Consider the following 15,751-nt stretch of genomic DNA (forward strand, 5'->3'; position numbering starts at 1 on the left):
TTAATGAAACAAAATATGTAATAATTAAAAATTCAGTCTACAAGATTATTTCAGGTTTTAATACTTTAAAGAAGACGTGTAAAAGATTAAGTCAATATTTCTTTACCATCCAGGAGCTGGAAAAGGGGTGTCCATCCCCCCCTCTTTCATCCTCAGCTGTTGGGCAGGCCGAAGGTTCGTGGGTGGGCAGACCAGTACTGAGCATGCCGCAGCCATGCATCAGATTCTACAGAAAATTATTTCTGTAGTAAAATACACTCTTTTAGAAAATCCTTGTGTTTGGTTTATTCTCTTTTCTTCCTTAATCCCTTTCTCTTTTATTTCTATTACACAAGCAGCCTAATTGCTTTTATAATTCTTTCTGTTCTACAGTGTATTCACCTCTCTACATCATGAGCTAATCCCAAAATATGTTGTGTACCAGAAATAGCAAATGGAAGGTTTCTGATCTGTTTTGTTTTGGGTTTGGGTTTTTTGTTGGTTAGTTGTGTTAGGCTTTTTTATTTCTAGAAGCTTCTTTTCCAGCAGCCTCTTGTCTAAATACTGCCCAGAAATCCTGTGGCATTCCCCAGATCTGGGACACAAAGTCATTCTTTTAATTCCTCTCTCTGATTGCTTTCTGCTTCTGACCAGTCTCTGGAGCTGAAGCGCACAAATTTAGTAGGTTTGATTTGCTGTGCCACTGAAATCTTTTTGCGGCCAAAAATAGATAGATAGATAGATAGATACATACATACATACATACACACGTACGTACATACGTATGTACATAACCCCTAAACAAAACCACCCATCCAGACCTGTTCTCTCTGCAGCTGTACAGGAGGAAGCATAGTCTTGGGGAGCCAGACTGAAAAGACTGAATTTCATTCTGGGTTATCCAAAGTGAACATGTGCTTTAAATCATGTTACATTGTCTGAATATTTGCTGTGTCTAAAAGGTAATGAGAAGGGAAGCAGTGGTTGGGGTAGGTCAGTATCAGTGAAAATTTATCTTAAAGAGGTTTATAGAAATAACCCTAGTTGCTGTGAGATAAATTTTTCAGCAATCCTAAATTCACATGTAAAATGCCTGGGCGTGTGGCGGGTGTGTATGTAACCCAGCCCTTAAACAAACATCAGCTGAATTAAACTAACCAGGTATTTAAATGGCAGTGCTGCATCCAACACAGTTTTGTTTTCTGTATCCCCTTTTCCATGCTTTACCAAAGCTTTATGGCAATAATTAACTGAGTTAAAGTGAAAAAGTAAGAAGATTCGGACCAGAAATAAGCAGATATTAGCAGTCCTTGAGATTTGAAGGGAAAGCCGCAAAGCCTGTAAGCACCATGTGAGATGCTTCATGCTTTGGGGCAACCAGTGGCCTGGCCCTGCCTGCTGTTGGGGACGGCTGGCTAGCTGTCATGTGAGGCAGGGATGAAGGGGAGTCTCTGGAAAGACACTGGAGAGGTGAGAGGCTTAGCAGCACAGTGTCTGTCTGGGTTGATGCTGCATGGTGCCGGCTTGAAAGAAAACTCCAGATGAGCAGGTGAGGATATAAAATGGGAAACTTGAGTTGGCTTAGAAATGATGGTGAAATGATTGCCTGAGTGCATTTTAAAGTACATTTGTGGACATAAATGGGGCTTGGCTTTGCCTGTAGAAGTTATTGAGGCTGTCTAGCGCTAAGGCTGTTTCTGTATGTGGGATCTGAGGAACATCAGTGGTTTTCTGGCACAGGAGTGCAACTCTGGAGAGTTGTCAGAACAGTCCATGGTGTGTGTTTGGCCAGGACTAACTTGCAGTCTTCCAGGCAGCTCTTTGGCATTGCTTGTGAGACAGCACAGGCCATGTAGTTTTCCTTCAGGACAGTCTGTATTCAGTCATACTTTTTTGAAGGGGAGGAGAGTTAGTTTAACACTATGGGCTTGGGCAACTCCAACCCGTTTGGCTTCAGTTCAGGAGAATGGTCCATGCATGTTCAATGCATTAGATCCCAGTAAGAGGAGCCATGAGTACCATCCCCTGCTAGTAGTCAGTGATTTATCTTCGGGGGCTCTGTAGTGATCATTCTGCGAACTGCTAAGAGTGGTCCAGGAGCCAAATAAGCCAGTAGGAAAAGTCCTGACGTTCTTCCAACCCTTGGAGGTACCTCCATGTTTATTGAAAAAGTATTTGTTTCTACCCCTGTATGAAAAGCAGGCATTTGCACAGCCAAAATTACATTTTAGCAATCAGTTGTAAGTTGTGTTGTGCTTGATAATTCACAGAGCAGTAGTAGTTTTTCAGAGTAATTTCTTTTTTTACAGTACAGCTGATCTGAAATAAGTGGTATTGCACTGTTCGTTAAAAAATAGTCAGACCCTCTTGGTTAAATTGTTCTCCATATTCTTCTGCTTTTGAAAAATAGTACTTTCACAAATATGTTCTGTGTTGAAACTTTTCAAACAAAATATTGACATTGGCTATATAGCAAATTAAAATGAGAATGGAGTGTCTACTGTAGCTTCTGGTTATGGAAAGAATCAGGTTTAAAAGCAAGGTATATCATGTCCCCATTGGCTCTTGGGGAATATTAAGGAAGTAATCATGGGAAAGAAATGGACTGAATTACGTTAGAGAGGAAAATAAAATAACACTATCAGCTGGAGTCTCTATTTGCAGAGATAATGTAACCTTCTGGGCAGTTCCTGCTCTCATGGGCTGTCCCTCTGCTGCCTAGTTCATGGTTGAAAGCACTGGTTAATGCTCTAGGGAAAACTCCTTCCCATAACCTGGTACTTGACTACTAACATCCGTAGTGACCTATGTAGTTTAATGGAAATTCACAGCAGTTCTTTGAATGTGCACTTTTTTTCTCCTGTGTACAGTCATCTAAAGGGACTGCTTGCACTTAGTGTCCCACATTTGAGTGTGATGTTTCTGGAGAATTTTTGCTTTAACACAACAAGAGGTTGCTTTTCATTTTACCAGAGGGAAAGCTAAGTCCTTGATCACAAGAAACAGAACCAGAGTTGAAAAACAAAACCATGAAAGGAATTAAAAGGAAACCTTAAGTATATTTAACACCAAACTCATTCCCTAGAAGATTTTGCAGAAGCATCTCTCAGCCGTGAGGCCTTAGGGGCAGCTTAGCACCACAATGCTTCCTGGGAGTTATGTTTGATATCAGCCTTTAACCTAACTTTGAAAGTTGAAGAACATGGTATGTATTTCCTTTTCTTCTCTCTTTTTTCCCCTCATATGTTGATTTAGCATTTGTTGTACCAAGTTAGATACAAAATTTATCGAGCTGTTTCCTGTAGTAGCCAGTAGCAGAAATAAAGAGGATTACAAGCACAAAGCAAGTGTGTAGTGCTACCTATCCACAAGACAGTTTATTCCTCACAAGGTCTGACACAGGGGCTGTGACAGTGGTACTATATCTAAGGTTTATTTAATGTGTGTTCAGTGGCTCTCAATGGATTTGTATTCCAAGAACAAGTTGTGTCCACTTGCTTTTTTGGGCCAGTTCTGTCATTGGCTGCATGTTATTTACTCAACAGAAATATGGTTTCTGAGCTTACACTGCAGATGGCTGTGGTGGCTCAAATTCTTTCTTGAGGGCTGATCTTTGAGATGAAACTGCAGCAGGAGGGATATTTCTGTTTTAAGGGGTTCATCTGCATTTGAATTCTGTTGTACCTATTAATTAGCACCTTTCTTCTACTTTAAAAAAAGCTTTGCTCTTTTTAGTGGTCTATTCTGTGCATCTTCCAAAGATGCATAGCCTTACAAGACCATCTCTTGCAGTTGTGAACTACTTGGAGGTGGGGCACTGGTACTGGGAGCAAGAGGCTTTCTCTTACACAGCAACTTTTGGTGCCATAAGCAACAAATAATCGCTTGCTGCCATTTCAAGTATTGAGGACATACATAGGCTTCAGAACTAGCAGCCTTTTCTGCCCATATTCTGCCTGCTTTAAGCTTCATCTGTGAAGTGGGAAAAAAGCCCCGTTCATCTTTCTGTGCTACTTATTGTGAAGCTAAATTCTTTTTGAAGCTATCAAAAATACTAGTGATGAGTTTCTCAGAAAATTCAAAGAGGAAGTTAATAATACAGGCTTCAGAGCAATACAGGAGCCCTGGGGCCCAAACACTCAGGACAACAAAGAGGAATAAAAATACATACAAGGTAGCAGCTCCATAAACATTCATCTGTCTGTGTGCTAAAAAGTGTAGGAGTTCTCTGGAAGTCACAAATTGTAGGTTAGGACAAGAGAATTCAATTAAGGTTGACCAGATGCTTAATTGCTTTATTTTGCAGTCTTGCTAGCCTTCTGTCAGAATAGGCTCTGTGTGTAATGCATATATATTGTAGTTTAACCTTGGTATGACTGATTTTTGTCATTCTTTCCCTGATCATAAGAAAAGAATAAATACTACAGCGTTTTACAATGTCATTATTTAAAAGAGTTAGTCAGTCTTCTTTTGCTGTGTTACATTGTTTTCCTGAGCCTATTTATATGTTTTAATTGGCAAGTAATTGCTTTCCTAATCCAGATAAGTGGTGCTGAACTGTGAATTGCAAAGTCCAGTCCCTTTTAGATTGATGGGTGGAGATGCTGCTATTGTTTGTGAAGTGTCACTGTATGAAACTGTAACTAAGAAACTATAAGAAGAAACTATAGAAAGAAACTATAAGTAAGAAACTAAGAAACTATAACTTCTGTCACTACAGAAAGATAATAAGATAAATGGTTCTTCACAGAAAACATGAAATACAGTAGATGAGAGTGTGAATAATGCACTCTCATTGCACTGATAGAAGTTGGAAAAATAATTTTAAAATGTTTAAAAATTTAAAATTTTTAGTCCTTTTAATGAACTGATGAACTGACCTGTTTTTGGTATAATCTTTTCTTATTATTTCAGCAAGGCTTTCTCTATAGTAGTAATACTGGGTTCTTCACAAGCTTTTAGTAATAAATCTATTAATATTTTATTGTTCGTGAAATTACAAGGATGGATACAGATATCCTTGTGTGATATTTTTATTGCTCGTAGAAGGAAAAAAAAGGGAACTTAGCAAAAAATTGTAATTGCTCTTCACTGGGGGAAAACCGTGCTTAGGAAGAAAGCAGATTATAACAGCTCATCATAGAATCATAGAATGGTTTGGGTTGGAAGAGACCTTAAAGATCATCCAGTTCCAGCCTCCCTTCCTGGCACCTTCCACCAGACCAGGTTGCTCCAAGCCCCATCCAACCTGGCCTTGAACACTGCCAGGGATGGGGAAGCCACAGCCTCTCTGGGCAACCTGTGCCAGTGCCTCACCACCCTCACAGTAAAGAATTTTCTCATCATACTTCTTTATTATATGTAGACTAACAGGCTGTTGCATGGGGAGTTTTCACTAATTGATGGTCCATTACAAACTTGGCTGTGGAGCTGCACATAAACAATATGTATTCAGTCACATATTGATGATTGTTTCATGTAGGCTATGCAGTGGTATTTTATGTCTGTAGTACTTTAGTATTAGATTGCTTTGCTGTCTCCTGAGTCTCCTTTGTCTCCTTTGCTGTCTCCCAGACTAACCTGGGATCTTACTTTGAATAAATACTTTGTATAAATACTTTGTAGTAATACCTTGTATAAAAATTATGTAGGAGAAGAGTATTGACCCTGGACCTTCCCCCTTGCAGTAGTTTCAGCTTGGCATTAATGGTCTGCTGTGGGTTTTATCCCTTGTGCAGAGGTGGGCATGAATTTGCGAAGCACAGAAGTTAAAAAAAGATCAGCACACTGGAATACATTAAGGGTGTATGTCATGCAGAATTGTGGTGTTTATTTCATTCTTTTCTGGGAGACTGTGTATTAACTTGTGTGTTCAGTTGAACAGAACTGGGTATCAATTCTGCTTTTCCAAAATACAGCCATCTGTTAAACAGAAATGAATTTAATTTATACACACATAAATGTTTCTGTTGGAACTTGCACAGTAGAAATGAGCCCCAGACCTGTTAGAGAGTAGTGTAGGGGAGAGGGACCTGGGGGTCCTAGTGGACGGCAGGATGACCATGAGCCAACACTGTGCCCTTGTGGCCAAGAAGGCCAATGGCATCCTGGGGTGTATTAGAAGGGGGGTGGTCAGTAGGTCGAGAGAGGTCCTCCTTCCCCTCTACTCTGCCCTGGTGAGACCGCATCTGGAATATTGTGTCCAGTTCTGGGCCCCTCAGTTCAAGAAGGACAGGGACCTGCTGGAGAGAGTCCAGCGCAGGGCAACTAAGATGATTAAGGGAGTGGAGCATCTCCCTTATGAGGAAAGGCTGAGGGAGCTGGGTCTCTATAGTTTGGAGAAGAGGAGACTGAGGGGTGACCTTATTAGTGTATATAAATATATAAAGGGGGAGTGTCACGAGGATGGAGCCAGGCTTTTCTCGGTGGCAAACAATGATAGGACAAGGGGTAATGGGTATAAACTAGAACACAAGAGGTTCCACTTAAACTTGAGAAGAAACTTCTTCTCAGTGAGGGTGACAGAACACTGGAACAGGCTGCCCAGGGGGGTTGTGGAGTCTCCTTCTCTGGAGACATTCAAAACCTGCCTGGACACATTCCTGTGTAACCTTATCTAGGTGTTCCTGCTCTGGCAGGGGGATTGGACTAGATGATCTTTTGAGGTCCCTTCCAATCTCTAACATACTGTGATACTGTGATCATGTAAAGGCCTAATCTAAAGCCAACTGAAGGGAACCCTGTGGGCTTCAAATCACACCAGTAAGACCATTTTCGGGAGAATTAACATCCAAGGAGATTGCAATAAACTAACAATGTGTGTTGCTATCATACATATAAAATCAAAATGTATGGATGATGGAGTGGGCCTTGCTCACCATGGCTGGAGTTGAAATTTGTACTTTGAAGCAGAAAAATGTGACATGAATTATTTTTAGTAAAAATAAAAGGACTTCATTTCAATGTTAAGCACAACTGTATATATCTTAAAGCTCTTTTTTTTCTGTTTATTTGAGTGTTTGTGTGGGGGTGGTTAATTATCAGTGTTTTAAGTGTGAGATACTTGTTTTGAAGCAGATGTCTCTTCTGCTTTTGAGCTGATACAGCGTTACATTGCATATCTATTGTTATGCATTACAAAATAGAAATCAAGCTCACAAAGGCCTGTGGTGGGTTATCTTGTCATGCTTTGCAGTGAGGCTTGGGTGGTGGAGGCTTGTTGCCCCACCACTACCAGCATCCTTTCCCCTGCTTCTGTTCTCTTTAGCTATTTCATCTTATTGACCTGGCAGAAAAAGAATAATAAGAAAAAAAAAAAAAACCAAAACCCCAAAACAAGTAGTTTTCTACCATGCTAGGTATGTCACTGCTCTCCTGGGTGGGGAGGAGTCTGACATGTGCTGGGATCAGCAGACGGGAGGGAAGGGACTGTGGGAAGTACCAGGGATGGGAGCAGGAGTGGAGAGGACCAAAAGCTTTGCTCTCAGCAGTGGTGTTGATTTATTTGAACTGTTAGTTTAGCTGGTTTATGTGAAGTTTACGTTTTACGTGCTGCACTCGGATTTCTGTGCATTTTATGAAACTTCTTTCAGTGCCATCAGGGAACTTAAATTTTCATCTAGTGCTGAAGATCCTTCTCTGCAGAAAGGAAAACTGATCTGTAGATGCTCTGTGAATCCTGCTTTCCTAACCAGCACCTAACCTTGAATACTATTGCACACTGATCCTGCTTTGTGGATGAGTGTCAATCAGTAAGGCACTGTCATGTAAAAGTGGGAGTGTATTTAGACTGGTGGAATGCCACATTTTTTATTAAGTTGTTGTCCTGGTTCAGCAGTAGCAGTCATTTTTTCTACTTCTTAGTAGCTGGTGCAGAGCTGTGTTTTTGACTTTCGGCCTGGGGATAATACTGATAAAACCGATGTTTTCAGTTTTCAGTTGCTTTCAGTCAGAATGTTTAGACTGACCAAGGACCTTGTGAGTCTCATGCTCTTCCAGGGAGGAGGGGAAGCTGAGAGGAAGCAGGGACAGGACACCTGACCCAAACTAGCCAAAGAGGTATTCCATACCACAGCACGTCATGCCCAGGATGTAGAACTGAGAGTTCCCGGAAGGGCTGGATCACTGCGGCGTGGGGGTGAGGTATCGGTCAGTGAGGTGTTGTATTCTCTTCCCTTGTTATTTCCCTTATCATTATTATTATTGGTGGTAGCAGTAGTGGTTTGTGTTATACCTTAGTTACTGGACTGTTCTTATCTCAACTTGTGGGAGTTACATTCTTTCGATTCTCCTCCCCATCCCTCCAGGAGGGAGCGGGGAGTAGAAACTGCGCGGCTGACTTGCCGACTGGCTTAAACCACAACAGTTGTGTTTTTGTAGAGCAGTGTGTGCTTGAAGTCAGGAAGTCAGCATGCATGAAGATGCAACAGTTTGCTCTCAGGAGCAAGAGTTTGCAAGATGAATTCCTCAAGTTAGCTCATCAAAAATGAGGAATATGAAGGTGCAGTTTGTGGTAAGTCAGGCACTCTTAATGTACATTTTATCTGTAAAACATAGCTGTGCGTTATCTTTTTGTGTATTTATCCATCAGCAAATGCCAGATAGCATAATCCATGATGAGGCAGGATTACAATAAATTGCCTTAATTTGTTAGCCATATGCCAAGTGTGCCCACATGTTCACGTATGGATCAGCTGATGCACAATAACTTGGTGATGAGAAAAATTACTCATAGGTCTAAGCTTTTATTACGAGTTACTGACTGTTGTGATCTCTAACAACTCATTTTGATCTGGTTTGTCAACAAGAACTATTTTAGATAAACATCCATTTTCAACATGAGAGGGTAAGAGTCAGAATCCACATACCTTCCTTGATTAGACAAAAAAAATACAAACAAAAAACCTTAAACATTTGCAAGCAAGTTTCTATTAGTATGCTGCTGAGCACTTAGTCAATCAGTGCTTCTGTTTTCATATGGCATAATGGCATTTGTAGTCCAACCACAGTGAAATTTCATAAGGTTGTGTTTAAAATTAAATGAGATTGCTGATGAAAACACTGTAAAAATGGAGTATTAAGATATAATGTTAAAGCTACTTCTCTGTTATTACTATACAGGATTAAAGAATAATAACAATAGTAAGCATGAAGTCATAGAATACCAGGTTGGAAGGGACCTTAAGGATCACCTGGTCCAATCTTTCTTGGCAAAGCATGACCTAGACTAGATGTCCCAGCACCCTGTCCATCCAAATCTGAAGTGCCCAGTGCTGGGGAATCCATCACCTCCCTGGGGAGATTATTCCAATGGCTGATTGGTGTCATTGTGAAAAATTTTCCTCTTGTGTCCAGTCAGAATCTCCCCAGGAGTAACTTGTACCTGTTGCCCCTCAGCTTTTCCATGTAACACCTTGTAAAAAGGGAGTATCTGTCTTCTTTGTAGCCATCCTTTGAATACTGGAACATGGTGGTAATGTCTCCCTTGAGCCTTCTTTTCTCAAGGCTGAACAAACCCAGTTCTTAGCCTTTCCTTGTATCGCAGGTTTTCCAGTCATTTGGTATCTTTGTGTCCCTTCTCTGGATACTCTCCAGCCTTTCCACATATTTTTATGTAATGGGGACCAAAACTGAACACAGTATTCCAGTGTGTCCTGACAAGTGCTGAGTGGGACAATGACATCTTTGTATCTGTCTTCCCAGGACATGAAGTAAGACTAATAAGCCTATAATTTCCTAGATCTTCCTTTGAGCCCTTCTTGGGGGAGGGGGGGGTGACATTTGCTGCCTTCTAGTCTTGTAACGGTATTAGCCAGCTCTCTTTACACCCTCAGGTGGATATGTTAGGGCCTATTGATCTGCAGGGTCAAGCTCATCATTGGTTGGATTGTGTTCCTGTTCTCTTAGTAAAGCCCTCATATTTTTCTGTAAGTGGCTGAGGTTAGTCACTTTTGTTCAAAGGCACCTTAATGAATTGGTCAGGATACGCACTGCAGGCAGCTTTTAACAGACCTGGTAGTTCTTAGGAGATGATTCACCCTCTTGGGCAAAAAAGGGCAGAAGTCATCTAGCATTTACTGTACACTGGTTCCATCGCTGTCTGCTGCTCAGAAGTTTAAAAAAGAAAAAAAGGAAAGAAGAAGAGGTGATTTCTGTTCTGTGGCTAGAAGATTCAGGGAGCTTCCCACCAGGGAATTTCTCTTGGTGTTTCTGCAGTTGAAATGATCTTATTACTGAGTTTTCTAGTACAAAGTTTTTTTGTTTCAGTATTGTGATGGCAGAATTTGCCATGATGACAGCCTGGTCTTGCAAGCTTAGTTTCAGTATTCTGCAAAATCTACTGAAGGGCAGAAAATCAGCCTCTGGAATCAGAGCTGCCCTGTCCTAATTGCGATATTCCAGCTGGGACTGTGATTGTATATTCTTCAGAGTTTTGATTTGCCCTAAGGTATTCATGTTCCACAGCATGTGTTAAACTTTTTAAGGATGCTAATTTTGCCCAAAAGCTAGCTCAGTAATTGTAAAAAATCCCCAACTTTATTATTACAGAATTGCATCAGAAAACAGGAATTGTTTCAAAACAGTAGTTGTTTCGAAATTTCCAGTTTAATACTGCATCTTAGAAGTGCCTTATGGGTGTCAAATTGTAGAGAGTTGTCAGTCTCTGGTGTATTTTCCTTTGCTGAATCTATTTCAGGTAAACAGAAATATCTATTTCATGAGAAATAAGTATTTGGCTGTTGTAAATAACTTATGCAAGGTTTCTACTTATTTAATTCTAGTTTGGCATCTGAATTGAACCCAATAGGAATACTAGTTTCTGAGACAGTGGTAAAATTTTAGCAATCCTGCATTCTCAGACTTCCCTTGCAAAAACCAACCACCTGATCACATGTCAACCAAACTTCTAGTTTTAGTGAGTTAGACTTGTTAACAAAATGGTATGCAGCTGGTATAAATAAGAAATCACATTTTAAGTGATAGGGAGAGGGAAGTGAGTAACTTTGTATTGACATTGGTACACCTTAAAAGTAGCCATGTGAAAATGTGAGAAGAAGTTAATATAAATTAAGGCCAGTCTGAAGTCTTTATTGAAAAAAAAGATAAAATCTGGTTTTATTCTTTTTGTGAGACATGTCTGCGCTTTTCTCTCCAGCTACCATTGACTTTAAAGAGTCTACTTTCGGTGTTAAGAATTTGGCCTTTGGAAATAAGCCATGCTGTCAACTCTTACGCACCAGAGTTTTGACTTTATGGGCCTTTGTTTTTCTACCATGTCTATTAAAGACCAATCTCCAGGAGTAAGCAGAGGAGATTGCCTAGCTCATTGAGCAACTTGAGCCAAAAAAAATATTTGTGCTTGTTGCTATTCTCAGGAGTCACTGCCTCATCATTTATCATCTCAGTGGTAGCAGTGGCAGGAAGCTGCTTCTCCACAGCTATCTTTCTATTATTCCATGCCTGTTTCTTACTCCTCTTGCTGTCTGCTCCTTACTTCTCTTTACTACACCTCTGTAAGCCTCTAACCAATACAGACATGTATCCTTCATTCTTCTTATTTACATTTAACCTATGCTCTTACTTTAAGACAGTTGACCTTAATCTTGCAAACTCTTAAACTCATTAGGGCCAATAATAATATGCACGTGAATTTTCGTGATGATTTCAGTGGTCTGGCTAATGCATGGAAGTACTTCCATGATGAGGGGTCTAATGAGGTCTTTTTAAGGATGGTAGTTTTTCTGAAGAATCATGGTTAAGGGTCATTTGAATGTATCTGAATACATCTTCTACCTTAATTAAGGTCAAACATAATTTTTATTTTACAGGGGAGATTTCCAACTTAAAATGAGATTTCCAACTTGAAATTCCAGTGCCTGATATCTCTGTCCAGGGATTGGGGAGGATGACAGGGAGGAGAACTAACAAACTCCCTCTCCACAAACACCAAGAAATCGATTATCCAGTGTTCATATTCAAATACTTCTCCATGATTTATTTCTGGCTGCATAGCCAGTTGTCGCATGTTAGCAGGAGGCCACGCGTGCTGCAAGGCGTGCATCCGAGATTAGTAAGATGTTGTGTTACTCCAGCAAGTGTGCAGGCTTCGCTCCTACAGCGTCTGTCGTCACGGGGAGCGCAGAGCCCTCCCACTCCTTGGTAATTGATGGTGACGGGCTCTCTGCTGAGCCTAACATAGGGACTGAATCAGATCAACAGCTGAGGGAGATCACCAGCAAACAGTATCACTGCATACAGACAAAAGCTGGGCACTTTAAACCAGGCCTTGGATGGAAAAATATTTCAAAACATGGTTAATGCAGGCTGATCTGAAGTTTTTGCTGGTGCACTGCTTTGCTCCTGTAAGAAGTGTTGCTGCTGCTGGAAGGGCTGGGCTGCTGCTTGGAGTGAGGCTGACATGCTTGACAGACGCCTGATGTCTCCTCAAGCTAAGCAAAATACTCCTGGGGTAAGCATATGTTGAAAGAGTGCAGGCCAGATGCTCGGGAGCCCTTTAATTTTACAATTCGATTTACAGGCTGTCTTGCAAGTTAACCTGATTACAGTTAAACTGGGGGACTTTGCTCTCATCTAGTCAAGCTGAAATGTTGTTGAAAAATATGCCAGTGTTTTTGTGGAAGTCCAAATTATACTTTTTAAGCTCCTTTTTTAAAACATAATAACTTGCTGTCATGTTGAAAAAACTCAAAAAACTAGAGTTGAGGGGACGCGAAACCACTCGCAGGTATCTGTTGCTGAGAGTGCCTCTCTCTATAACCCTGTTGAAATAGTTAAAAAGAAATACCATGCTGTTTGTTGCATGTTTTGGGGGATTGTGTTAAATTGTCTTCCTCTCAATACGAGAGCAATGGGGATCTCTGCTGGCAGTATTTTGAAGTACATTCTTTTCACAGACACAAAAGTTACACTCTGTATTATTTTTAGTTTGAGTTAGGTTGCAACACACTAATGCATTTTGGTTTGGCAGCATTTGACCAGGTACGTATATCCTGGAGCCATGGACTTATAGTAGCAGATATCCCACTACAGCTGTGCTTGTGAAATAAAACGTAAATAAACGGCAAATATTTTAAAAACGTTAGAATTGGATGTGCTTTGTTTTCTTTTTCACACTGTAGAAAACAGAGGAGGTAGAGTAAAATAAGAAAAGTAACATAGATATAAACTTAAGCCAAATGTTTGGCTTAAACTTGGTGCTTTCTATAACCTTTATGGGAGGTTCAATTATAGTTGCATTGAAAGAAGTGTACCATAGGCATGACAGCAGCTTTCCAGAGTTATTCCAGGAAAACACAGGGATGGTGTCTGGTGTAGCAGCTGCACCACAGCTTTCGTCTAGAAGGAAATCAGATTTGGATCATTCCTATTCCTGGATTATTTAGGGATCTCCACATATGAAGCGAAGTGTTTATTGCTAGCATCCATTCTATCCTCCTGTTATGGACAACTTTTCTTTACTCAAATTGGAAGGTGGTTGTATGTTTCTAGGGAGAATAATGCAACAATGGCTCTTACAGGAAGTGTGCCATGAAGTAGGAAAGCACCCAAGTACCATATATAACTTCACTGGACTTGTTTTCAGCTTGGATGTTCAGAACACCATAAAAGCTACAAGTTGAACAACATCATTTGGTTTGGGAAAGACCCTTAAGATCATCAAGTCCAACTATAGCTATAGGTGCCTTTAGCCTTTTCTTGTGTAATTACTGTAGTTTAAATTATTTTTTTTAATATGTATCTTTTCCAAGCAGTTCCTACGAGTTGTGATGAATTAATGCATTTTGAAGTTCTCTGACAATCCCAGTACAATTGTAAACCAAAGCAATTGTAAATGGGAAAAAATGGAGAATAATTTTTTTTTGGTGGAAAAGGGTGTAAAATGAAAAGAGAAATCAATTGGAAAATATTGTTTTCATGAATTTCGGAACATTTGGTCAACCGTTCTTTCAACATGATGGTTGATGACTGTTCTCATGTTTCCTCAGTTTCTATCCTAGGTCATTTTGTCATGAAGGAAAGAAGACCATTTAGCTTTGCTAATGTCAATTTTGGCTGCAGTCACTTCTTGTTCAGAAGCATTTTACAGGAAGCTGTGCTTGCAGATTATCTTAGTTTTACTGGTACTTGTCTTCAAACATCACATAAGTGGAAAAAAAGGAATTGTTTAAATGACTGGGAAGAAAGCAATGGGAAGATTGGGAAGAGTAAAATAAGATTTAGCTTGAGAACTGTTGTATTTCTTGGCATGTATAATTAAGTAAATTGACTATTGATAGTCTTAATGACAGATGTTGTATCAAAAGCGGATATGAATTGCATATTTGAACAGAAATTTAGATAAATTTACTGGGTAATTTTTTCTCCCAAATTTCAGGATGTCCCTTGTAATAAGCTGATCGCTAAGGTATTTGAGTCAATTAAAGTGTTACAGTAGGATGAAAAAAAAAAATACTTATTGCATAACCATGGATGCATTTTCACCACCAACACAGTCCTTGTGACATAGATATGGAAATTTTGGTTACTGCCGGAAAGGGTAAGCACATCAAGCACAGTAATTCCTTACAGTCTCCTGAGGCTGTCATTTTGTCCTTACCTCACCCACTACGCAGAGAAGTGACATCTTGCCTTTTGCCAAATTACCCAGATTTTTCTGAATTTATGTTTTTAGCATCAGTGGAATATATAATTGCTATTTTTTATTCAGTTTTCAAATCGCAGTGAACGGGCCTAGAAATTCGTAAACTTGAAAGGGTGAATTTTGCTATTTGCTTCCCAGGGTGGATAGTGTGGAAGTGCAGCATAAAAAGAGTGCAAAAGGAGGGGAGGTGCAGTGCCTTTAAATTTCTACAGCATTCAGATATCCATTTTGTTGCCTATTAAACTACTGGGGTGGTTAGTTGGGAGCAGTTCTTTCTTTGTTTTGCTATGGGCCAAAATACAGAAGATGTTATAGTTTTGAAAATAGGACACAAATTTCTGTGTGCCACTGCTGCCGCATGTACACTGTATGAAAGCCTGTGGTTATATCGTACTTGCAACGGCTTAATAACAGCAACCAATGTTCTGTGGAAAAGATAGGTTGAAATTCTCCATACTGACTGACAGACTAAATGTTTACATTGCTGCTCATGCCATCATATTATATTTAAACAAGCGGCTGAGTATTAAAGCGTATGGACAGTCTTTGTATAACTGTTCTGATTTTTTAGGTTGATTTCCTAAGACAAGATTTATGCAATCCCACTTTCCATCTGTTAGTTGTGCTTCTCAGTAACTTCAAACCAATGGCCAATTTAAATCAGTCTTGCAGAGGTCTCAGAAGCACTGAGTGCTTATAACAGACCTTCTTGGGGCTGGATGGAGCTGTTAGAGCCATTTGCTCTACATGCCAGTGTGTGAGAGTCAAGGCACTCTCTGGGCTCCTCTGGTATCCAAAAGATAGCATCCAGCCAGCTGATGAACACTAGTTTAACTCCAGAGTAGCTGGAACAAATGCTGCCTCTTGTTCAACCAGCAACTTATGGAAAGGGAATGGGAGTTTGGGGAAGGGAACTGAGGGTACAGAGCATGTGGTGTGTAGGGAAAATGAGAGCGAGCTGAAGGTATTGTGGAGGTGTGTGTGGGAAACCAGGCTTCGTTACTTCTGCTTTTCACAAAACAACTTGTTTTTCTTCAGCTCGTCATTAATGATACATTGCATTTTGCAGTATTTTAGTGGATATAAATTTCTAGGATTTTTTTTTCTGGA

General features: G+C 40.1%; 1 protein-coding gene across 7 annotated transcripts in view; it reads left to right on the top strand.

The window, feature by feature from the left end:
- The window catches only part of CACNB2 (calcium voltage-gated channel auxiliary subunit beta 2), a gene marked incomplete at both ends in the record, with an annotated part of 255,148 nt that overhangs the window by 114,359 nt on the left and 125,038 nt on the right, over positions 1-15,751 (top strand). Inside the window, one exon of one of the 7 annotated variants that reach the window (XM_080610498.1) lies at positions 12,398-12,448. The exons of the other annotated variants lie outside the window; for them this stretch is intronic. Within the exon in view, the coding sequence (XP_080466624.1) occupies positions 12,398-12,448 (51 nt within the window). Of the gene's footprint in view, positions 1-12,397; positions 12,449-15,751 lie in introns of those variants that run through there. 7 annotated transcript variants of the gene reach the window in all.

The sequence above is a fragment of the Psittacula echo genome (genome assembly GCF_963264785.1).
Source record: "Psittacula echo genome assembly, chromosome: 2".
Classification (NCBI taxonomy): Eukaryota; Metazoa; Chordata; class Aves; order Psittaciformes; family Psittacidae; genus Psittacula; species Psittacula echo.